The sequence below is a fragment of the Megalops cyprinoides genome, chromosome 11 (genome assembly GCF_013368585.1).
Source record: "Megalops cyprinoides isolate fMegCyp1 chromosome 11, fMegCyp1.pri, whole genome shotgun sequence".
Lineage (NCBI taxonomy): Eukaryota > Metazoa > Chordata > Actinopteri > Elopiformes > Megalopidae > Megalops > Megalops cyprinoides.
The window spans coordinates 37,024,304-37,049,368 of record NC_050593.1 but is presented as its reverse complement, the minus strand read 5'-3'; the positions used below and the strand labels follow the sequence as shown (position 1 = coordinate 37,049,368).

General features: G+C 50.6%; 2 protein-coding genes across 5 annotated transcripts in view; one reads left to right on the top strand and one right to left on the bottom strand.

Moving 5' to 3' along the window:
* Nucleotides 1-25,065, top strand: part of LOC118786017 (tensin-like) — a 180,636-nt gene that overhangs the window by 6,756 nt on the left and 148,815 nt on the right. Inside the window, exon 1 of one of the 4 annotated variants that reach the window (XM_036541014.1) lies at nucleotides 16,300-16,424. The exons of the other annotated variants lie outside the window; for them this stretch is intronic. Within the exon in view, the coding sequence (XP_036396907.1) occupies nucleotides 16,410-16,424 (15 nt within the window). The 5' untranslated portion in view covers nucleotides 16,300-16,409. Of the gene's footprint in view, nucleotides 1-16,299; nucleotides 16,425-25,065 lie in introns of those variants that run through there. 4 annotated transcript variants of the gene reach the window in all.
* LOC118786019 (gastricsin-like) lies at nucleotides 4,080-7,803 on the bottom strand. The gene is made up of 9 exons (XM_036541019.1): nucleotides 7,745-7,803; nucleotides 7,051-7,180; nucleotides 6,755-6,872; nucleotides 6,053-6,171; nucleotides 5,774-5,961; nucleotides 5,495-5,611; nucleotides 4,961-5,114; nucleotides 4,335-4,433; nucleotides 4,080-4,241 (listed from the first exon to the last, which is right to left on the bottom strand). Exons 1-9 carry the CDS (start codon nucleotides 7,801-7,803, stop codon nucleotides 4,080-4,082), a joined length of 1,146 nt encoding a protein of 381 aa, XP_036396912.1.

The window sequence follows — 25,065 nt, the reverse complement described above, 5'->3', positions numbered from 1 at the left end:
ACCATTAACATCTTTTTGTCTTGGCCCTGCTGTTAATAACAGCTCCGTGTGCTGCATCCTAGTTTTTTAAAGCAGGCTTCTCATCAGCAAAATGATGTTCAACTGTATTTACATCAATGGAAGGAATACTGTAGTCTGATCAGTTTTGATTAGGCCGATCATCCATCCCACAGTTATGTTAAAAAAAGCTTTCCCAATCTCTCTCTGTGCTTCTTCCAGAACAAACAGGTCTACCTAAGACACGCAAAGGGATCCCTCATTGCACTGTGGTGGCCCAGGCAGAGCAGGTCTACACATTACACTCCCTCACAGTCAATATGAGAGGAGTGACAGGCCCCTGGCAGGGTGTCCCCTAGATTCTGTAATTATCTGATAAGGTATGTGGAGGAGTGAAAGTTTCCCACAATCCCCTGCAACATTCCAGTGTCCCGCTGGCTCGGGGGAAACAGTGTGGCCTCTGTGCGGTTTCTCTGGCAACCCTGTCTCAGTCTTACCTGACAGCCACGGCCCCCTCTCCGGCCGCCGAGCCCGACCCCTCCTTCCAGGGTGCCCTGGTGCGAAGTGCCATTCCTGACCCGGGACGGCCCTCCCAAACTCTGGAGTTACACCTCTCTGGCGCCCGCTGCAGCCCAGTCCTCAGATTGAAAAACACTGCCTGCTCACGCTCAATACTCTGCCTGTTCTCGCACAATACTCTGCTGCTCACGCACAATACTCTGCTGCCCACGCTCAATACTCTGCTGCCCACGCACAATACTCTGCTGCCCACGCACAATACTCTCCCTGCTCACGCTCAATACTCTGCTGCCCACGCACAATTCTCTCCCTGCTCACGCTCAATTCTCTGCTGCCCACGCACAATACTCTGCTGCCCACGCACAATACTCTCCCTGCTCACGCTCAATACTCTGCTGCTCACGCACAATACTCTGCTGCTCATGCACAATACTCTGCTGCCCACGCACAATACTCTGCTGCCCACGCACAATACTCTGCTGCTCACGCACAATACGCTGCTGCTCACGCACAATACGCTGATGGTGCTTCAAGCTCCTTTCAAACGCTGCAGTCGGGGGAATTTAGGTTTGCGACAGCAGAGGTGTTTTCAGCGCTGAGTGAGGCATGATCCTCTGAGGACCATTCTAACTCATGTTGGTGATAACAGGTTGCCATTATGAATCATCTCCAATATAAACAGTTTACTGTGGGCAGACAGACTCTCTAATTCATCCTTAAACAAGGAATGCAGGGTGCACGGGAAAGCCCTTAAGCGGGGTGGTGGCAGTGGTTAAACTGATGAGGTGTAAAGAGGGTATAAAGAGTTGGTGGTCTAAACCGTCTCTGAATGTGTGTATTTTGCCCTGTCTTTGCCAGGAAAAGGAGCTAATGAATTTTGCTACTTTATGTGTGGGTGTGCATATTTGCCTATTTTATTTGCGCATTTATTTTATGATGGCAACAATTTCCAGAAAAGCACAGCACATGTAATTTTGTGGCTGTTGCTTTCAGCTGAACTGCTAGGCTGATAGATCTGGCAGAACAGTATTACATTACATTACGTTACCTTACATTACATTCATTTAACGGCCGTGTGTCCCCAGAGTGACTTCCAGCACAAGAGTACTGATACTCTTGACACTTTACACATGGGCCATTTTCACTTGCAGCAGTTTCCTCTCCGTGTGTGCTGTGCGGTGCAGTGCCTGAGGAAAGGGTGCATGCATGAGTATTTCCCAGCAGGCTGTGCTGTGTGTGCATGCGGGGGAGAAGGTGCACGGTGCATCGCGAGGCTTTGGTGTGAGTGAGGGCTGTGCAGACTGCAGGCAAACAGGGCTGTTTACTGTTCCTCTGTGGTGACATCTGGGCATCTGGCTGTGGGGGTGGGGGGTGGGGGGGTGCGAGGTGGCGGGCGCTTTGATGGGGGCCTCTGGCGTATGTGTGCTTCTTCCGGCCGGCCACTGAAACAGCGGGGGCACACACCCCAGTGAGAACACCAGTAAGGAAGGGGGTGAGAATGCTGTCGCGAGCCAGCAGAAAATGGCCACTCCCTCCTCGTGTTGTAACACAGGGAAAATAAGATCCTGTTTGCTTTGGAGACAAGATCAGAAAGGCCCTCTCACCAGCGCATCAGATCCCAAAGCGTTGCTCACAGGGAGAATGGGAAACACCGGGGACAGCTTCAGCTTCATGCTCCTTCATGAGAAGGAAATTCCAGGCCGATTCCTGATGTGTCAGAGTGCACTGGCGTGCCAGAGAAGAGTCAGAATGAAGCAATGATGGATATCTGATACCTGCTCATTAAGTGAACTCTGCCTTAATAACTTTAACTGACTTTTTGGATTGAGTGGAAAAAAAACAAAACATACTCCTAATGTTACAAAATCAAACGAAAATGTTTAAACTGCCTGTAGGGACTCGTAAGTGGCATGGAAAATTGCACAAAAGACTCTTAGCGTTGGGTTTCCTCCTTTTCAGCTTGGACGCTCGCGTGAATAGAGCGCGGTACAGGTGGGAAGGGATCGGTTTACCTGTCACCCACGCCTCATGACTTTAAATGCCAACGAACATCAAGGTGTCACCCGGCGAATGGAGAGTGCAGAGAATTTACTGTGTCCGTCCCTCAGTTTGTATGTGGAAGCAAACCGGCTGCCTTTTGCAAATTGTCTCTGGTCCACAAAAAAATAACCTTCAACAGATCAGAGCAAAGGAGCAGCTGGGGGCCAGGAGCAGCATGAATGAAACAGAAAGATATTTCTTTCAAATACGAGCACTCTGGACATTACTGAGTCACTGATGCAGAAATGGTCTCACAAAGCGAGTGTTTAAGAGAAGATTATGGGGTACAAAAGACATTAATGTAGTCACTTAGAACAGCTTTAATTCAGTTGGCATCGCTTTGAGAAAAGAACTGACAGGACAGATAAGAGACAAGAGAAATTGTATTCCCAGAGTTAGGGGGGTTTGTGTAGCCATTTTTGGAGAGCAGAATGCTGACCCAGTTTAAGCTCGAGGCCTCAGCTTGCCGTTAAACATGAATATAGCCCACCCTGGGTTACTGTAATTTGCTGAAGTTTCGCTTTATGTTGTATTTTTGTTTATACTTTTCTGCTCCAGGGATTTCCTTGTCTTGTGTCTGATACTTGGCATGGGGCATTTCCATATGTGCTTGGCAACCCAGAACTCCCATGGGGTGGCCAGCGGTCCAGGCCGGGCCTCCTCCATGGCTCTCTGCTGCCTCTGGCTGCCCTGCGCTCCGGTCTGGCTGCCCTGTGCCCTGTGCTCCGGTCTGGCTGCCCTGTGCCCTGTGCTCCGGTCTGGCTGCCCTGCGCTCCGGTCTGGCTGCCCTGCGCCCCGGTCTGGCTGCCCTGCGCTCCGGTCTGGCTGCCCTGCGCCCCGGTCTGGCTGCCCTGCGCCCCGGTCTGGCTGCCCTGTGCCCCGGTCTGGCTGCTCGTTCCCCGTGCTCTGTGTTAGTGTGGAGGACTGACAGTCCCAAACATGCTTAGCTGTTGTTTTTAGCTACTCTGTGTTAGTTTCTGTGTTTTTTGTGTCTTTTAATTGGAGGGGGAAGTCATGTGGTGATTGGGCAATTAGTACTTCAGCAGGGCTCAGCAAGGCAGTGCCGTCCAGGTCACGTGATGCAGTTTTCAGTGTTTTGAGAATGTTTTCTCCAGGGAGGTAAACCCCCCCCGACGCTCCCACCCCTCTTTGCCATGCCACATTTACTCTGAAGATACTCAGGAGGAAAACCCAGTGTTTTCTGTGTGTCCCAGAGACGTTTGTGACGAGGCATGCCTGCTGTTTCTTTGCCTTCTGTGGTTCCTCTGTTTCTGAAGGAAAGGATACCATACCACCATACATATTGTTAAATGGAGGGTGAGGTTTTAGGTGCCCTGGGTTTAATGCTTTTTAGACATATGTAGGAATGCTGGGTTTCAGTCATGTCATTGGTCACACAGTTTGATAATGGACGGTAGAGTAAACTGTAAGTTAAAATCACTCAACACTTTAGTGCTTCAGTGTTTTAATCAGGCAGGTATGATGATCTACTGGAAGATACAAGGCCACAGAGTCAGCAAACTTTAAGCCAGCGTGGCGAAGCCCACTCTGCCGTTGCCCTGGTCGAACACCGAGTAGAACTGACGGAGGAAGACGTCTCCCAGGACCCAGTAGGGCATGCCGTCCCTGTAGGTCTCGCGGGATGCCTCGATCCCGCTGCTGCAGTACCCGCTGCCGTCAGAGTCCTGCCGCCACAGACACAACATAGCACAGCAGCCTGTCAGTGTGGGGAAACTCACAGGACCTGTCTGTGGAGCAGCTCAGGGAAACTCCCTCACCGTCAACACGTAGGAGGAGGGTTCCAGGTGCAGGTGGGCTCCATTCATCACGAAGGTCAGGGTGGGAAGACTGCTTACAGCATCGCAGTTAAAGACGTACTAGAAACAGGAAGTGGAGGGGTTTTATGGCTACTGTTAGTCTTAATGTCGATTACTGTGTGCAAGAAATGGATTACAGATTAGAATAACGCTAAACACAGGACACAGTGCCTCTTCGACGGTCCTGCATATTGCAAAATATGGTATCCAGTGGTCTCAGGGCCAGCAATGATTAATTCATTGTGTTGGTGTGATGCTGCAGACCGTATGCAGGAATGGGGTGAGGGGTAGGAGCGACGCGTGAGTTGGTGTGATGCTGCAGACCGTATGCAGGAATGGGGTGAGGGGTAGGAGCGACGCGTGAGTTGGTGTGATGCTGCAGACCGTATGCAGGAATGGGGTGAGGGGTAGGATGCTGCAGACCGTATGCAGGAATGGGGTGAGGGGTAGGAGCGACGCGTGAGTTGGTGTGATGCTGCAGACCGTATGCAGGAATGGGGTGAGGGGTAGGATGCTGCAGACCGTATGCAGGAATGGGGTGAGGGGTAGGAGCGACGCGTGACCAGAGAGACAGGAGGGCAGCTCACGTGTCTGTTCTCGTTCTGGTCCTTGAAGCCTCCCAGCATCTGATGCAGAGTGTCGGCGTACTGAGGTGGGCAGGCCAGGAGAGAGGTACCTGTGTCCACGATGGCCGTGCAGCCGCTCTGACACCAGCCAGTGGCCTGGTGGTTCACCTCAAACCTGCAGGGAAGACACACTTGGTGTAATCTCACCACCCAGAATGGGTCATTCCCACTCTCTGGATGGAAAAAGCACTGCTTTTTCCACAGAAATGATACTGCTGCAATCATTCTCAGACGATTGGCCCTTTCCCTCATACAGTATTCGGTATAGGTGAAGTTATGAAATATGACAGAAAAAACCCAGGGTTGAAAATTATATGCAGTGTTAAATGGAATATTATCATTTCTCAGGCTCTGTAGTCTACGTAACTTAGTCTGTTAGATGGAGAGAGAGCTGTTTTATGAGGGTGGTTCTGTGTTTGTTGAGACTTTATGTTTGCTGATGAGTTGCAGCGTACAGCAGAGCTAGCTCCTATAGTGGGGGGCGGGGGAACTCACCCCTCAAACACCAGCTGCCAGTGGCTGTTCATTTGAACGGGGACCCAGTGGATCTCTCCTGTGTAGTGTGAGGGGTCTGTGCCCCCAAAAACCACCTCGCTGCCCCGCTCGGAGTTCCTGTTGGTGAGAGACAGAGGAGCTGATGCTACACTGCCGTAGAACACACGCTGCACTGTGTCCCACACATTTAAAACCATATCTTTGTCCAGTGTTTGTGTACTGCATGTTGTTGGGTCTCAGACTAAATGCAGTTTGTTGCAGTGTAATTAGGTGTCACACCTGCTCAGGTAGAAAGCAAAGACAGGCTCCTCCAGCAGGCCTTCCTGGATCATGGTGTCGACAATGGTCTGCTGGCTGGGCTTGTAGGCCAGGCCCATGAGACCGTCGTGCAGAGGCCTTGCAAAGTGATTCCCTGGCTCTGTGACACTCAGGCCGATCTTCTGGTCCGTGACGGTCACCCCACCAACCTGTGAGAGCAGGGTAGCAGAGTATATTCAGGTTTATGGCCCATTGATTGAGCAGATGCCGCTGTGAGGCAGGCAGGAGTGCTGTGCTCACCGTGACCGTGTCATAGCCGATGACCCCGGTCAGGCTGCCGGTGCCGTAGTGGATGGAGAAGGGATTCCCGTCGCTGTGGTACGTGGAGGACTTTCTGGGGTCGAACAGGGGATGGTATGCTGAAAGAAAACAAAGACTAATCCATCAATAGAGCTGAAACCTGAAACTGCAGCACAGTGAGGGCGGAGCCAAGCACAGATGTAATGCTGGCTGTAATTACCGCACATGTGCCGTGTCGTGGTTTTGATCCCTGTAGGATTCGGTGTGTAAGCGGCACTGCGTGTAATTGGAGCCCGAATTCCTGATTAAATGGGAAGCTGTTGTGTGATGGTTGGCCGGGTCGCCCGCCTCGCCCGGCTCGCCCGCCCCGCCCGGCTCACTGTGGCGGGCGCGGCTTACACCCGCGCACGTTCCTGGAATACTGCAGGTGACCTCGGACTCACAGCGTTTACACGGCTTCATTTATTTACAGTAACCCCTGCTGTGTTTTTAATAACGGTTCAGCGGGGATAAGGGAAGGCATTGTCCTCAGAGATTAATCTGGCACTTGTGGGATCCCTGAAAAGATCAGAGGAGCTGCCGTGTATCTGTCCCCTTGGCTGCTGCCGCTCTCTCAGCGGGGCTTTAAATAACCCGATAAACACGGGCGGGTCACGGTGTGGACAGGCGCCGCCGGGGCGGGCGTGTCTGTGCCATACTCACTGCAGGCCTCGCTCTTGCAGTACACAGAGTTGACCCAGAGCGTTGTGGAGCCCGTGTCGAAGTGTACATAGAAGGACTGTGGAGGGGTCCCCAAGCTGATTTTGCCGAAATAGGCCATCTGTAAAGAGCGCGGGACAGGGAGGCCTCTCAGTGCGGCTCCGTGGGTTTTACGAGTTGGCGGTGATTATATTTGAATTATGCACATTCTCAGAGCGACTGCAGGCATTACCAGTACTAAAAAGGTGTGTAAAGCGGAGCAGGACCCGCAGCTGAGGGCTGTAGCCTCACACACTCACGTCCTGCTGGTTGATCAGCCCCTCGGAGTACACTCCCTCTGCGCTGAACTGCTTGCTTTTCAGAAGCTCCTCCAGCATGCCTCTCTCCCTCAGCTCCTCGTACATCTCCTTAAACCTGAGCAGAGGAACCCTGTGGGAGCAAGGGCAGCTGAGGTGAGCTCACCTGCGGTCCAGCCCTCCTCCTGCCCCGCCCTCACCCAGCACCACGCGCCACTCCTCCTGCCCCGCCCTCTCCCATCAACACACACCATTCCTCCTGCCCCGCCATCTCCCATCACCACGTGCCACTCCTCCTGCCCCGCCCTCTCCCATCACCACACACCATTCCTCCTGCCCCGCCCTCTCCCATCACCACGTGCCACTCCTCCTGCCCCGCCCTCTCCCATCACCACGTGCCACTCCTCCTGCCCCGCCCTCTCCCATCACCACATGCCACTCCTCCTGCCCCGCCCTCTCCCATCACCACGCGCCACTCCTCCTGCCCCGCCCTCTCCCATCACCACGTGCCACTCCTCCTGCCCCGCCCTCTCCCATCACCACGTGCCACTCCTCAGAAAGTCCAGAACACGTGCACTCATCATGCTATCAGGACTCACGCTGTGCAGAGTTAAACAATGCACAGTGTTCGTTTTCTGTGATTCCACACACGCTTTTAGACGACGTGGTGGATTTTGCATGATGTCACGGAGCTCACCTGATGAGTCCCTCGGTAAGAGCGAGGCAAAGGAAGCCGAAAACCAGACACTTCATCATGGCTGTGCAGTCGCAGTTGCAGTGGTGGAGGTGGCAGTCACGGGCAGGGCAGGCGGCTTTATATCCCCGATCGCAGCTCCCTCTGCGATCCTTATCAGCTCTTATCCCACAGGTTTCAGCTGAAATCTGAGACCTGTTATACAAACTGAAGTGCTGAATGTATGATATGGAGCCTCACATGAAAGTCTTTCAACATGTTGATTCAGCTTTTTATGTGTGCAGCATTAGAGGCAGATAATCTCATTATCCAGTTTTCAGTGAATTATTTGCAATCAACTCGATAGCGGCCTCATTTGTGCCCGTCAGTGCAGTGTTAATGAGCTCCTTGTTTGCATAATGTTAAGTTTTTCTGCACTTATAATCAGTGGAGATAAGAGGTACTCAGAATCACTGGCCCCTGCTCGAAGAAAGGGACAGTCATTTGTTATGTATAAAGTCACATTAAGTGACCTTCAGTGCAGCCGGTGCCGAGCTCTGTCTGATAGGAAACACCAATGTGCAATTACTCTCTGGAGAATCTACTCATGCCCTGTGGCCATTAATGATTCAAAGACAAAACTGATGAGGGATATGAATCTGCATGCCGATTGGCGAAATAAGGCCCTGCTTTTAATGCCTCTGTGTTTTAATTGGATCTGTAAGGATCTGTTCTGATTCTGCTGGAAAGTCATTAGGAACCAGAACAAACAGGTCACGGATTTGAGTGTTACTTCACTCTTCATTTCTGTGTAATGATCTTTCGTCTTGAAGTGAATGCAGGTCAGACAGTGTTACCCCATTTTACAGTGTAATTCACTTGTATTGCGATTGGCTGAAGATAGGACTGACGGCACACCCTATTAAAGACTCCATATTTATTCATGTTTGCATGCCAGCTCTTCACAGCCAAAAGAAGGCGTAAGATGGGTTTGGTTTAAGTCTAGATGAACAACTGGATTGTGACTGTGGAGACACACATGCATGAAAGTATTCCAGGAAAAAGCAAAACCTCCAGGAATTAGAGTCACTGCCGTAGATCCAGTCACAGTAAAAAAGTGTGGAGCGTAGTTGTTTTTGTAGCGGTGAAGCTGCATGAAATTGCAGGTTTCAGATTCCAATGTCTCTGTTTTAACAACAGTCACACACTCGCAACATAATGCTTCTCTTAGTAGTCTTTCTTAAAGGCTAATTCTGTTGAATGAGTTCACAGGGAGAGTAAAGGTACCTGTGTTTGGTTTGGACCTGGCCTCCACAACAGCCCTACAAAAGGTGAATTTCATTGGTCAGAAGGCTGGTCAGAGACTCAGACAGGTGGAACATGGGGATATTGATTTTACTGAATGCCCACTGCCAGGACTCTGTCATACTGCTTTTACAGTGTGACAGTCTGCACTTCACAGTTTACATGTCTTTTTTTCCTGTTCACCTTTCAGCATGAATGCTGTAATCTGTGCCTGTGTTGAAAAGCTTGTCTGTGTTTCATTGCTTGCTCAGAGGAGTATTTTTCTGTGTGTTTTGGTGAGTGGGGGATTGTGTGAAGGTCACTCTCGCTCCGTGTGGGGCTGTGCTGTGACCGTCAGCAGGGGGAGGGTGCCAGGAGGGCTGGGGCGCGGTGGCCACGAGACTGCCGCCAGGGGCGCGGGCGGGGGCAGGCCACACCGCCTCACTGCTCCGCCTGCCTGCGGGCTCCTTCTCACCTCATTATCCCGACGCAGAGCATTTAAATCACCTCTCAGGTGTTTAACTGAAATCACAGGGCCCTGTGAGTTCCCCCCACCTGCTGAAAAATAAAGAAGACTGAAACGTTGTATGACAGGTTCCTTTCCAAGAGCTTCTCTGCAGTAAAAAAAGTGTGGCGTAGTGGTAAGGAGCAGGGCTTGGAACCAAAAGGATGCTGGTTTGATTCCCTGCTGTACCCTTGGGCAAGGTACTTAACTCAGAATTGCCTCAGTAAATATCCAGCTGTATAAATGGATCACGTCTAACAAACTGAGATAACATAATGTTAGGTAATGTAACATATGTAAGTTGCTCTGGGTAATGTAATGTCTGAGCTCAGGCTGAGGGGTGAGCGCATGGTGTCATGGTCTTCAGGGCCTGGTCTTCGCTCCTCACGAATACTCGGGTCCCAATGGGGAATCGGCCAATGGCGAGACACAGCCAGAAAGTGCAGGGGATGGGAAGGCGGGTACCTCTGCTGTCACTCCGGTGGAGCTGCGCGTTTGACAGGAGCATTAGTGAAGCCAGCCGTGATAATCTGAGTGCATTTGAGCAGGTCTGATGCACACATCCTGCCTGACAGATCCCTCTCTGAAGTCACAGGGCTCTGTGCGCTGCAGCGGAGACTGATGGTGTGCAAGCCATTCCCTGATTTCAGGTTTCACTCAAAGCCAAAGATAGAAGAATATTAATAACATATTGTGATCCCAATTTTATGTCTAACAACACACTGAGGATGAGTAGTTCAAGTTAAATATAAGAGAATATCACTCAGGAAAAGGGGAGAGTAATGAAGCTGTCTGTTCATTACTGTGTGTTGCTTGTACTCTCTCAGTGTAGAGTGTGTTTGTAAATTTATGTGTATGCGTGTGTTTCTGTGTTTTGGTGGGAGAACGTGAGAGATAGGGGAATGAGGCTGAACAGCAGAGGTCTGCTTGGCTGTGGCCAGCAGATGGGAGTGTTGCTGTGAAGGAGAGAGGCAGTGGACCGACACTCAGCCTCTCTGACGGGGGCAGCCCCCCCCCCACCCCGTCCCGCACCATGTGAGATCTACAACTGCTTTTAGCTGGTGTGGCTAAAGTGGGACACTGACCTGAGAGAGATGGATGGAGGGAGGGAGAAAGAGGGAGAGAGAGAAGGAGAGAGAGAGAAGGAAAGGAAGGAGAAAAGAGAGAGAGGAGGATGGAGAGGGAAAGACAGAAGCTGGATCTGAGCTGATGCTGAAGAAGGCGCTCCTGTGCTGTTCGGATGGTGGAGTGTGTTACACACAGAGTGCGATGCATGTTTCTGTGGCCCACAGAGTGCAGTTCCTGACACACTGCTGTGCAGAGAGCGCTCACTGCCCTACTGGAGTTATCCGTCTATCACCAATGCAGTCAGTTACCTTTCATAAGCAAACAAGAACCTTTCAAAAGTTTCATCATTTCATTCAACTAACTCAGTCACCCCTGCAGCACAACTGAGCTCATTGTGAAATAAAATAGCCTTATACCTCTTCAGTGGAGAGCACTGTTTGGCCAGGTGATCATTCCCAGTTTGTGAAGCGCTCAGTTGCATTGGCACACAGCAGACACAGACTGGTGTGTTGTGAAGGGTACAGTCACTGTGTGGGGGAGCCCAAACTCACTGAGTTGAGCAGCCAGCGGCTCACTGGTGGGGTGACCCTCTTTCACACCCCTAAAAGGGCCCATCAGCACGGCTACAATCCCAAACACCCCCAGTCCTCTTACCCTGTCTGCATTGTTTCCCTCAGTGGGGGACAGCAATTACAAATGCAGGTCTCCATAGGGGGGGCTAAAATTTCTAATCTTCCTGAGAGTTCACATGCTCTGTGCATGAACTTCGTACTTTGGGTGCCTGATCAGTGCTAACGAGTGCAGGCAGCTCCTGCACACTGATTTTCAGTGTTCCCCTGTCAGAAAGCATTGCCTTTTCCTCACTCCTCTGGGGAGGTGGAATGGCATGTTGGCATGTGAATCAGATGGGTCTGTCTGCTTCAGTGGAATAATTACACATTTATGAACAGCTTTAAATGGCTGAAAAACCCCTTTTTGAACACACAGCACTAGTAAAGTAAGTTTTATTCTTTATCAGGGGCGTAAAGATAGGCTTTACTTTTCTTTCCAACCATCACATGAAGCAGAAAGCAGTAATAAACATACTATGCTTTGAACGCGGTGCAGTAATTCTTTAAATAAAACATGTTTCGTAACAGACCTGAGGCATGCTCTATGTAATTAATCCCACAACAGACAACATGCATGTCTGTGAGCATGCAGTAGAGCTGTGGTATGGTCTGGCATTGTGTGTAAAATCCTCTGTTTGAGGTACTACATCCACTGGGGAGTGTGTAGAAAGCTGGAGAGTGTGTAGAAAGCTGGAGAGTGTGTAGAAAGCTGGGGAGATTGTAGAAAGCTGAGGAGTGTGTAGAAAGCTGAGGAGTGTGTAGAAAGCTGAGGAGTGTGTAGAAAGCTGGGGAGTATGTAGAAAGCTGAGGAGTGTGTAGAGAGCTGGAGAGTGTGTAGAAAGCTGGAGAGAGTGTAGAAACCTGGGGAAAGTGTAGAAAGCTGGAGAGAGTGTAGAAACCTGGGGAAAGTGTAGAAAGCTGGAGAGTGTGTAGAAAGCTGGGGAGTGTGTAGAAAGCTGGGGAAAGTGTAGAAAGCTGGGGAGTGTGTAGAAAGCTGGGGAGTGTGTAGAAAGCTGGAGAGTGTGTAGAAAGCTGGGGAGTGTGTAGAAAGCTGGGGAGTGTGTAGAAAGCTGGAGAGTGTGTAGAAAGCTGGAGAGTGTGTAGAAAGCTGGGGAAAGTGTAGAAAGCTGGGGAGTGTGTAGAAAGCCGGGGAAAGTGTAGAAAGCCGGGGAAAGTGTAGAAAGCTGGGGAGTGTGTAGAAAGCTGGGGAAAGTGTAGAAAGCTGGGGAGTGTGTAGAAAGCCGGGGAAAGTGCTGTGGTTGTACCCTGTGTGTTTCAGGGACTCTAAATGGGCCAGAACTGCCAGCAGAGCCCAGGGGATCCTCCTCATTTACCCTTTTAACACTCCGGACAGCTGAAAGTCAAAGTGTGTGTGTGTGTGTGTGTGTGTGTGTGTGTGTGTGTGTGTGTGTGTGTGTGAGAGAAAGAGAAAGAGAAAGAGAGAATGGCAGACTGTGGGAGGGAGAGAAACATTTCCATTCTCTGGGGACCACTGGCCCAAAGTTACCCTGCAGAATTTCTGTGCTGTCAGCTCGTCAGAGCAAAGTGCTGTTAACTGAGTTCAGCTCATGATGTGAAATCAGACAGATGGACATAATTTGCAGGCTGGAAACCACACCCATTTCATTTAATTCTGGCCTCTGAGTGAAGCTATGACTCACTGTGTTGACGCAGTTGCACTGATTTACACATGGCTGTCATGGTGAGCGTTTGTAATGGTGATGTGTAGTGATATGAATGCAGGCGTGTTGCAGTACAGCACTGTGTGTGTACCGCACGTCTCTGTGCTGCAGTATCTTCCAGCGTTAGCCCCGCAGCGTGACCCCTGTGAGGTGACTGCGTCCCGGGGGGCCCCTTAAGGGGGGGTGTGGCGTGGAGCTGTGTTTACGGCCCTCTCCCTGGCTCCGGGCAGGAAGGGAGGGGACGGGGTTACTATAGTTGGCCGTCGCAGCCTCTCTGTTGTTCTGGAGAGGACTTCCTGTGTGGGGACTCAGTGCTTCCTGTCCGCAGTGTGTTGATGGAAACTCTGTGCGTTCCCATGCCTCCTGCCTGCGTTCACTCTCTCTCTCCTCTCCGGCTCTGCTGCAGACCACAGCTGCGGAACAGTTTGTTCTGAACGAGAGTTTCTATTTATAATTCCCTTTCACCTGACCACACTCGCTGTCAGCCACGCTCTTCAGCTTGTCCCTGCTCCGCCACTTCATGTGCGCGTCGTAAACATTCAGCTCATTCTACACGTATGCAAAACGGCAACCTCACGACGCAGCCTGATCTCAGTTGTGCTCCGATGGAGCTGCAATGAAAAGCTCAAGATGAGAGTGGTCTAATGTAGTAGAGTGTGGTCTATCTCTGTTAACAGCCCTGGTGTTCTGCATCGTTGTGGGGCGGCAGTGTAGCATAGTGATCAGGAGCAGGACTTGACACTGAAAGGTTGCTGGATAGACTCCCTGCTGCTGTACCTTGGGCACGGTACTTAACCCAGAATTGCCGCAGCAAATATCAGCTGTGTAAATGGATAACATGTTAAAATTGTAACTCGTTCTGGATAAGAGCGTCTGCAGAATGACAATAATGTAATGTAATGTTCTGCATCCCTGTTAACACCCCCAGTGCTGAGCGTGTGAGAGTGTGAGAGTTTGAGTGGGTGAGTGGGTGAGAGGGTGAGAGGGTGAGAGGGTGAGCGTGTGAGTGTGTGAGCGTGTGAGAGGGTGAGAGTGTGAGCGTGTGAGAGTGTGAGCGTGTGAGCGTGTGAGAGTGTGAGCGTGTGAGCGTGTGAGCGTGTGAGCGTGTGAGCGTGTGAGTGTGAGCGTGTGAGAGGGTGAGAGGGTGAGCGTGTGAGAGTGTGAGCGTGTGAGAGGGTGAGAGGGTGAGCGTGTGAGAGGGTGAGAGGGTGAGAGTGTGACAGTGTGTGCTTGTGAGCGTGTGAGCGTGTGAGCGTGTGAGCGTGTGAGTGTGAGCGTGTGAGAGGGTGAGAGGGTGAGCGTGTGAGAGTGTGAGCGTGTGAGAGGGTGAGAGGGTGAGCGTGTGAGAGGGTGAGAGGGTGAGAGTGTGACAGTGTGTGCTTGTGAGCGGGTGAGAGTGTGAGCGGGTGAGCGTGTGAGAGTGTGAGAGTGTGAGCGTGTGAGCGTGTGAGCGTGTGAGCGTGTGAGAGTGTGAGAGTGTGAGAGTGTGAGAGTGTGAGAGTGTGAGCGTGTGAGAGGGTGAGAGTGTGAGCGTGTGAGAGGGTGAGAGGGTGAGCGTGTGAGAGGGTGAGAGTGTGACAGTGTGTGCTTGTGAGCGGGTGAGAGGGTGAGCGTGTGAGAGGGTGAGAGGGTGAGAGGGTGAGCGTGTGAGAGGGTGAGAGGGTGAGAGGGTAAGCGTGTGAGAGGGTGAGAGCTGTGTGCAGGGCTGTGAGCGGAACAGGCTGTGTAGAGTCATGTGAGAGGCAGGTGCTAAGTGCGTGTTTTCCCTGCAGGGTTTCGTGTCTCTGTCCCGCGCTGAATGAGGCACGTCCCGCGCTGAATGAGGCACGTCCCGCGGTGAATAGCAGTAAATCTGTGAGGGGGGGCAGGGCGTGTACGAGCTGCAGGCTGTGAGGGGGGGCAGGGCGGGTACGTGCTGCAGGCTGTGAGGGGGCAGGGTGGTCTGGCGCTGCAGGTACGTACTGCGCTCTGAACCCGCTGTCTGCGGTGACTCTCACACCCTCTCTCTCCACGGCAGGAGGACGGGGCCTGCTTGTAATTGTCTCCCCTCTGCCAGATACCCCCACATAAACGTGTCTAATTGAAATGTTTACGCTGCATACAATGGGATGCCATTGGGGCTTCATTAAGGGGACACCCCAGCTGATTTAGGGCTTTTGCCCTGTCTGACCTCGTACCCTCTCTGTACCCCCGGGCCCTATTCCTGTCCTCTTCACCCCAGCTCTGGTTCTGTGGAGGTTGCTGTTTAACTAGCGTAGCCACCCGGAACCAATCCATTTAGGTTTTTCATTTTGGCCCCCCCCTCAGCCATGGGCTGTGGCCAGGAGGGACTCGGGGCTTCTTCAGCTTCAACCTGGTATCCCAACAAAAACCAGCCACCAAATGCAAAAAGGAAACTAAATATGTGGCAAATTAATATTTATACTTTAGTTAAACTGTTTTTAAGGTTGAGTTAGTTTTAAGGTTACTTGCAAATATATTAAAAACTACTTTCTACTGGTTTTTATGAACTAAGACTGTTGTATTGGCAGTGTTAATTGCTAAAAGTGTTCCAAAAGAACACTGAAAGTGTGTCACGTTGGGAAAGCACACAGCAGGCTTGTGGTTCTCCATGATTTTTGATCATTTCTAGCAAATTATTCTAGAAAATTAGTCACTGGCTGCGCAAGTGTTAAGCTTGGCTTTCTCGACTTTTTCTGTTTCTGTGAAGGTTAAACCGCTCAGATCCACACAATACAGGCACTATAGGTGATCAGGCTCTCTTTGGTTTCAGTGGGTCGAGACGTTAGTTCTAAATACTAATTTACACTGAAAAGTATTCAATTTGGATTTTAATGACTGAGTCAGTGCTGAAGTACAGGTTAAATCCAGTGGAGATGTGTGTTCTCCTGATGCATTTTTCTTTGATGGCCAATAGAATCAGTGTGATGACAGGCCCCTTCCTCTCCCGTGTGATTGGCTAGCGGAGCTGCCAGCGCCGTAGCTGTTGTCCCCTGTGATGAAGCGGCGGCCGGGACCAGGTGCTCTCCCTCCGCTGGCTCCTGGAACGCCCGCTGGAAAAGCCTCCCTGCTCTGTCAATGATCAACAGGGAAGTTATGCATCACGGAGCAGTCTGGAGCTTTCCATCGAGCACAGGTTAAACTTTGACCTTTGCCGACAGGGGAAGGAAAAAAAATGAGGAAAGAAAAACAATCCCGACGCCACTCACGTGGCATGCCGCTTGGCGATGTGGCGGCCAGGACAAATCTTTCAGAAGTTTGTGCTTTTCCTGCCCCCCCCCAACACACACACACACACACATACACACACACACACACACACAGCGCAGGAAATATGTCAGCACAAAGGCCTGTCTGCCAGCTCTCCCCCTCACTGAGTACTCCTGTGCAGAGTGCGGGCAGGGCAGTGTTTCGCTGTGTCTGTAGCCCGGGTCAGCCAGCAGCACACTGCGACCCACAGCACCAGCACCAGCACCGGGCTGAGGATGAGAGAGGCCAGCGGCTAGGGCATCACAGAGCTGTCCCTGGTGGACTCGGCCATGTTCTTCTGGCTGGTGAGTGAACCGGTTGTATGAGAGGGGACAGGGACACAACCAGCTTCACACTGCTAATTCCAGCATTCAGACAGCCTGCAGGTACGGGCTGAACACCCCAGCGGACGGATAAGGGAATTCATTTGCTGCAGATAATATTGGTACCACAGTTAGGAACAATTTCCATAGAGCATGTGGATTTTTTTTTTGTCATGCAGTTTCAGAACAATGTGTTGTGCCGGTGCTTTTGGTGAACAGCAGAAATAGATAAAATCAGAAATGTTAAAGCTTGGATTTACTGTCCGTTTACAGTACATGTATGACAGCTGTTAGGGACATGTTTAGAGATCATTTTCCACACATTAGCAGTTTCACATTGCTGTTTTCTCCCTTTTATGCTCAAAAGGAGCTCTGGGAAATCATGATGGCAAAAAATTGTCTTTGTCTGGCTTTTGCTAGTAGATAAAATGCATTAAAGACAATGTGCTGGAATGAGCCACAAGGAGGCACAATGGCAGCACTGTCACAGAGAACATGAGGATTTTCTGAGGAATGCAGATACTTCACTCTGCCTCCTTAACACTGTAATACTGGGAGTGGATCCCTGTGTTTCTGTCTCTCTCTGTACTACACAGCTGGAGGCACCAGACTCTCAGAGCTGGAGGCATCACTCAGCTATTGCTGAACAGAGTCTCAGAGCTGGAGGCATAGCTCAGCTATTGCTGAACAGAGTCTCAGAGCTGGAGGCATCACTCAGCTATTGCTGAACAGAGTCTCAGAGCTGGAGGCATCACTCAGCTGTTGCTGAACAGAGTCTCAGAGCTGGAGGCATAGCTCAGCTATTACTGAACAGAGTCTCAGAGCTGGAGGCATCACTCAGTTATTGCTGAACAGAGTCTCAGAGCTGGAGGCATCACTCAGCTATTGCTGAATGCCTCCAAGCCCTGACTTGTCAGTGAGGTGTGCCACAAGATATTTCTGCAATGAAACACAGACTGGTGGCATTACTGCTGTTTGCAAAGCCATCCAACCAGAAGGCTTTGACAGAGTGACTCTTGTGGATGGTTGTATTTCTGTCTTTCCCCTGAAAGGATGAGCTTTGCAGAAGATGCTTCCTGTGGAGATAAACTGCCTTTTCCATGGAAATCGCTGCCTGCATTGTTCCAGCCTGTAGCCTTGTCCAAACGAGGTTGCTAAGACAGCCAAAACAAGTTCTGATGTATGCTAAAACGGAGGTGATTTTTCATAGCCCCCGGGATTTCTGTATGTACTCTGTGAGATACAACAATTAAATCTGCCTTCCCTTGCAGTGCGCATGGTGGTAATTATAGTTTCATAACAGCTTTGCTGGTGTAATTATGTTTACCAGAATACACACGGTTGTGTGTCTCTGATTCAATTTCAGAGAATTTACTGGCTTAGGATTCTCTGAACGTGTGGGCCTGACAATACCAAATTACAAACAATCAGCTCTGCTAATAGCACATTTCAGAGACCCATAGACCGTTGCTCTAGTCTCTACTTTATTTTTATTCATATAATTGCATAGTTGCCGCCCAGAAGGTAGAATATAAGGTAATACCACAATGGCTCAGCAGTGTTTTCATTTAATTGTTTGTTGATACATCAGAAGACGAAATGTGCTTGTGACCATGGGCATGTAGAGCTATGAAAGCAACGTGAGACTTTAAACGATGTTGCCGCAAACCCCGCAGCTGCGTGGAGATGAGAACGCGATTAAGCCGAGACGTTTATTTTCAAAGGAAGCTGACATTGTTTCAGGACAAAAGGCCGAGGGTACATACCTGAACTCCCCGGCTAAAGACATACAGGGTAAACAGCGTTCACAGGTGCAGGCCTGGTAGCTGGGGATGTTTGTACTTATTCAGTGTAATGACATGCCTGGCAGGAAGGCACAGAGCTATCAGCATATTCATGGCTTGTGTTTGTTTTTTAACCGTGGAAACCAGACCAATAACTCTGGCTGCTCGTCCTCTTCTGGCTGGTGTCTCTGTGCGTCTCTGTGTCTCTTTTTTGTATTAACGCCTCGCCTCTCATTCCATTCTGACCTGCAATTGAAAGCCTGTCTCAAAACCTGAAAGCACACGGAACAACCACAGCAACAAAGGCCCTTTGCTGATTGTCAGTTTCTTCAGGAAAAACATATATATTATCGTGAGCCGGTGTGTATTCTTCCACATATTCTGTACACTACATAAAGCAATAGCTCACCCAGTAGAGCTGAATTAAAAATAGCTTTGTGTTTTTGTGAGGAATTGGATAAAAAATTCTTTTTTTGATTTGGACTTCTGTTGAAATGTTTCAGCAGGTAAATAATGTGTGTCGTGTAGCTCTCCATGTCACGTCCTCTTGTTTTCCCTTGTTTTCCGCTGTTTCCTGACTCAGTTGTGGTGGACATGGTGGGTGTGGCGTTAGACTGCAGTCTCAGTGCCGGGGCTGAGGGTGGGAGCTCAGCGGAGAGGCCGTCTCACATGGCGGATGGACGGCGGGAACAGCGCTGGTGCCATTGTCATGCCATTTCAGCTTCCCCTGCTGGTTTTGTGTTACTCGGAGTGTTCGGCATTCCTGGTCACAGTGTCTGCCACATTCTCTGGGTGTTAATTTAGACCGCTGGAATTTGCTTTCTGAGGAGCTCACGGTATAGAAGCTTAGCAGTGGAGCGTGTTTTCACGGCCCTGCTGGGCTAAATGTCCTGTCGCTCATGCAGGGATGTTAAAACAGGTTGTAGATCATAATAGCCACTACGAATCCACAGATAGAGTCAGCGAACTGCATCACTGAGCACGAAACCAAAATAATCTGCCTCCAAATAGCCCTTGAGTGATTGATCCTTAAGAGTTTACTGACCTCCTCTTTTGTCGTGGAGCTCTCCCTGATTGCTCTAATGCCCCTGTGTGGTCAATCACTCTTCATTTGGAGAAAAGCTTTTTCATGTCTTGGCCATGACATAAAGTAAACAATACATGCCTTTTTAAGGATCACTGTGGACAAGATTGTTCTGATGTTTGGTCATTCCCATTCAATTTGTTAAAAACCTGTTTAAGCAGGTAAAAATTTTTCCTGTCAAGTGCATTTTAATAATTTTTATTACCCGATCATGCCAGGTTGTCAGATTTGTTCTGAGCGAGATGGTGGACTGTGGCTGCAGTCTGTGCAGCTGTTTTGCCAGGGCATACTTGTGTTTGTGGGGATGAGGTGGAGGAGGCTCTGTGAAGATCGGGTTGACCTCGTACGGACACCTCTGGCTTCAGCGCCAGGGGAATCTAATAAAGTAAATGGGACTGAAGGGGGTGGGGCAAGAAGGAGGCGGGGCTTGTAGAGGACAAAAACCCCTCACCTTCCCCCCATATCTGTCTCTCTCTCTCTCTCCCTCTCTCTGTCTGTCTCTTTCTCTCTCTCTCTCTCCCCCTCTCTCTCTCTCTCTCTCTCTCTCTGCTTCCCTCTCTCTCTCTCTGTCTCTCTCTCTGGGTGGTGTTCATCTTCCCTATCGTGTTGTTTACCTCCAGAAAAGAACTGTACAAAGGCTTCATTCTTGCCTTACAGGTCGTTCTCAGTCCCTTTAAATGTGATGCAGCTTTAAATATCTCCGAGTGGCTGGTTTGAGGTGAAACTGGGGCTGGATTTCGCCGTTCCCCTGAGGTTTATGCCTCTGTAGCTGAGCACAGAAGCAGAGGCTTCTCAGGGGTTTTGTGCGACAGCGCGGCCCACTCCGGAATCTCTCTCCCCCGCTGTATACAGCACATTGCTGGGTTTCTGCTGTAAACCTAATGCTGTTGCATGAAGTGCCTGCCTGGCTGTTGCAGACTGGAGCTACTTTCCAATGCAGATGTGTGTTGTTATTAAGAGAATATGTGACTTGAATGGTGTCAGAGGTAGGTTAGCTCACGGTTGGCACATTACTCAGTGGAAAATGTGCTGTAATGAATAAGGTTGGAAGGTTTACGCGGTACCTGTGAGGACGGTGTGCGTGTGTTTACATTCCAGCAGGGGTGAATAGTATTGCTCTCTGCAGTGACATGCCGATCCTGCCTCCCACGGCTGTCAGGGTCACTCTGGGGTCCCGGGACAGATGAGCTCCGGGGTGCTGTCACAGGGAGCCCCCCTCCCTTCACACACCTCTGGGCTTCCTGGCAAGAGAACCCCAGAATCTCCCAGCACCCAGCTGAACGATGGGCAGGGACAGCCTGCGGAGGCTTGCCAGCACCAGACCGGGGGACAGAGCTTCTACAGCTATGGAGTTATGGAGTTTGACTCCCTGCAGCTCAGACAGCAGGAGTGCAGAGAGGAAGGCATGGGGCTCTGTGACTCCCAGGCATGATGCTCTGTGACTCCCAGGCACGGTGCTCTGTGACTCCCAGGCACGGTGCTCTGTGACTCCCAGGCACAATGCTCTGTGACTCCCAGGCACGATGCTCTGTGACTCCCAGGTACGGTGCTCTGTGACTCCCAGGCACGATGCTCTGTGACTCCCAGGCACGGTGCTCTGTGGCTGTGTGGGGGAGGAGTTACTCAGTCGTGACCTCCTGAATAGAAATTCATATTGGATTTATTGCTTGTTGTACATCAGAGCAGCCTGGAGGTTTCAGAGCCCTTCCACCTGATCATTGGCAGCTAAATGGACTGTCTGCTCAGTAAAATGGCTCCTGCTTGCTTTTCCCATCAACAGTGGTATTGGCAGTAGGAGTCTGGCCCACACGGCATTCCACCAGTGTAGTTTATTTCCCACAATCCCCCGGGAGCCCCCATTCACTGTGCCGCTGTTCGGGTGGGGAGCAGGAGGGCTCCTTTTGGTCCGGGGGAAAGGGGGGTGTCTGTGCTTTGATGAGACCCCGGCACCCGGGGTCCCGGAGGAGAGCAAGTGGAGTGGATATTCTGGGCTTTTGTCCGGCCTGCTTGCATTGTCCAGCCCTTTCAGCACCGCCACAGAAATCTTCAATTTGGGGACAAAAGACGGCCAATTACAGGTTCATTCAGCCCTCAGTGCAGCCCCGGCCACTTCTGCTAATCCGCCGACCCCTCCCCTCGCTGTTCTTCCTCCCCTTTCTTCTTCTCCGCTTCCGCACTTCCACTTTCAGAGAAGAGGCGGCACAGCACTTCTCAGACGGCCTGCTTCTTTCACCTTTGTATGTTTGCGTAGCAGAACCCCTTATTGAGGAGAGCTTGTGTTACTCACATGTTTAATATAGTGTGTTTAATATTAAAATAATATCAATTGGAAGGTCTCAAACTTTAACACGGGAAATTTTGGCAAATTTTGTTCTCAGTGGTGGAAACATATTCCTTAGGAAGGCAAGCTAGGGCTTCAACTTCCAGAATCATACTGATGTTTCTGCTGTCGCTGACTGAATGCCCTGAAGGTCTCTTCGTCCTGCCCCTCTCAGGGGTCTGCAGGGGTCTGCTGTGGTCAGTATTTTGGCTGTGTGGCTTGTGAGGGTTCTGTGCAGCGCTGTATCCAGTGGATCAGTATGATCATGTGAAATCCTCCAATTACAGCAATGGCCTGGAGCAGGTCCTTCACAGGGGCTGGGGCTGCTTTGTGTGGGTTTCCCTGGGCCCTGCAGCCTAATTGTGAGGATTAGCTGATTTCTCAGGGGATTCTGCTTTGACTGGACCCCCTTCCCCCCAACACCCCCTTTATCCTGTCCCTGCTGCACTTCCTTCTCCCTCACTCACCTGTGCAGCTCTCCTGGGAAGAGGGGTGACCAGCCCACCTGCATGACCTCACAGAGTCACTGTGCATGGGATCGTGTTGGGGGGGGGGGGGGGGGGGGGCTTTTCTCTGCTCAAAAAGACAAATGAGAAGTTTCACTTAATTATCTGCTACACACACACATTTCTAGATCTCTCAATCCTCTAAATGGCTTTTAGAATCGATAGGAGGTGGGCCTCCTCACTAGGGGTAATTGCATTAATTAATCACAGGCCTTGTATCTGGGACGTGCTTCTCAATCGACATTTGAATCACAGTGTGGCTGAAACAAAAGCTTTGCACTGTGTTTGGGCTGCTGGCGTTCTGTTGTGTAATTTTGCTTCACAAGGTTTAATTAAGGAGAGATGTAGTCTTGCCCGCTGTGGGCGTTTTACACACTCTGTTCTGGACATTAATGCTCTGAATGATGCGTATGATGTCATCGGGGCTGTGTGAAAGCTGCAGAAACTGGTGTGCTGAGAACCGAAGCCTCTGTGGGTTGCTTTATTGTGCTCTCAGTGAAACTGCCTGAGAAACACGGGGAAGAGCGCAATTTTCAATCCTTTTCACAAGCGCACGCCTCGTCTGACTCTCATCATCGGCCTGGTCTGTGGAAGGCCTGGTTTCTAGGGGCAGCCTGCAAGTGCTGCGCACACTCAGGCAGACGGCTGGAGCTAATTTAATCACGGCTCCGTGCTGCTAGTCCCTGGGACAGAGAAGAAAAATAACAGCCCACAGAGACAGCTTTACCACGGTAAAAGATTTTTATTCTCAATCACCTCCCTCACATTCCAAGGTCAAAAGAAACAATTAAAGAATAAAGGGATGTAATGAGAGTAACCGCGGTGTTAATTCTGTTGTTCTGTCTGACACCGGCAGTGTTCTCTCTGACACCGGCAGTGTGCTGGTGAGGGATGGGGAAGTGATTCTCAGGCTTCCAGCCCTGGACACCACCGCCCCTGAAATGTCACAGAGGGCTGGTGTTCTGCTGCGCAGAGGGGAAGTGTACGCGCCTCCGCGGAGGAGAGGGCTGGCATCTCGCTGCATTCCTCTGGGTTGCCAGGCGCTGTGTGATGTGTCCTATCAGGCCCTCTGATCCTTCGGCATTCCTCACATCACATTCTGCTACGTTCCCCCTGTTTGATGTCGCTCTGCCGATAAATATCTCAGCCTGCGATAAAAATGTTTTTCAGACAGTGTGTTTCACGTGCTTTGGTAGAGATCGCTGCTCGGCAGGGTCTTCCCTGAGGCTGAACCTGTTGGCTCTGAGGCCAGGCGGACAGGATGGAGCACAGATCCACCCAAAGCGAGGTTATCTCCCAAAACCTTTCCCCAGCGCAAGGCCTTTACTCTGAACTCGCCACTCATTTCCTGCCCCTAATGAAAAAACGCTATCCAGCGCGCTTTTACGAGCGATGCACAGATCAGGACCAAAGGGCTGCTGACTGATTGATGTCCTCCAGGACTGGACCCATGTGGGGGCTTATCTGATGGGGGGGGGGGGCTGTCTGGCCAGGCCTGGCACTGCAGGAAGCAGGTGGGGTAGAAGGGGGCTCACCTCAGTGTCAGCCTGTTTACAGACATATGGAGAAACAGAGACAGGCAGACTGGTCCTCCCGAGGCTGCCAGAGTATCAGCTGCCAGTCCCATTGATCGAAGTTCTCTGATACTTTCATTGAGATTGATGTGACACAAAATTTACTCTGAGGGTCTAATTTTTTCTTTGTTACCGACTCAAAATTTTTTGTTTGGCCAGCAGCACTTTTTGGGAGGTTTTTGGCTTTTGGTACAATCGTAAATCCAAATGTGATTAGTGTTTCCGTTCGGAAAGGCGAGTCCAGGGCTTCTGATGGTCCCTGCCATGTGGTGCCCCTTCCATCATGTTTCCAAACTGCTATTTTGATGTGTTGTTCCACTCTGAGCCCCTGCCCAATGGCTGCATGTTAACCTCCCCCCCCCCCCCATCCCCCCACCCCCCAGGGATACAGAAACAGCCTTCACGTGCTCTTCTTTGTGCTGATACAGATCTGTCCCACACTGACCATCAGTGCTGTGCAGATACATTGCATTTCTGAGCTCGAATGTAGGAGTGACAATGTTCACTGTTCCGTCATGTGAGGCTCGAACCCTTTATCAGTCCCGGGATCAGATGGATGAAATTGGGCATGCGGTCTGATAGAGAAGCCTTGCATGGAATATTAACTTTGAAGCTGGTTGTCTGTGCGCTGTGAAATCTGTTGTTTGGGTTGTGGGAAACAGCGGTCTGTGGTCTGCCGATGCAGTTTATGAGCTTAAGCCAGTACTCACCATTAAAGCACACTGCATCTAAGATGTCAGAGAGACAAACTGCCTTCAGTGGGATTTACTGTATGAAGAGCAGTCAGTCAGTTCCATTCCACAGAAATGTCTCTCATTCTGTGAGCAATGCTACGGAGAGACAGATTACAAACCGTATCCAGTTTGATTCCAAAAGAAAATCAGCTTAATGCTGTTGTAAATTGCCATGTTCCTCTGGGTACATGCCTGTGGGCTGCATCTGCGTTCAGACAGAGTGAAATGCATGGGAAAATTACTGTCTACCATCTTGGGTTTCAAAAAGTCAAACAGCAGTATTCCGCAGGTCTGCAAAAAATGTGAAATATGTGGAGCTCTCCCAGGGTCTCTGTTCTGTAAAGAGGACCTGCGTGTTTTTCTGTAATAGTAATGTCAGATTTATAATTGCAGAAATTCACTCCACGCTGTTCAGTTTGGAAGCTGGTTTAATGTATCGATCAATATCTGTCTGCACTAATTGTTAAGTCTATTATTTTTACTGGGGTCTGAGTTCAGACGGAGGGAGCTGTCTCCCCGATGTGCCAGGGAATACCACATTCTGGCTGGCAGACGTGTGACAGCCTCAGATATGTTTCCCCCATGCCCCCCCCCCCCCCCCCCCGGTTTCTCCTTACTCTG

Coding starts and splice junctions, on each gene's coding strand:
- LOC118786019 (XM_036541019.1), bottom strand. CDS start 7,803: ATGATGAAGTGTCTGGTTTTCGGCTTCCTTTGCCTCGCTCTTACCGAG. Junction 6,172..6,754: donor CTGCAAGAGCGAGGCCTGCA/GTGAGTATGGCA, acceptor GTTTTCTTTCAG/CATACCATCCCCTGTTCGAC. Junction 5,115..5,494: donor TGGCAGCTGGTGTTTGAGGG/GTGAGTTCCCCC, acceptor TCTTCCCTGCAG/GTTTGAGGTGAACCACCAGG.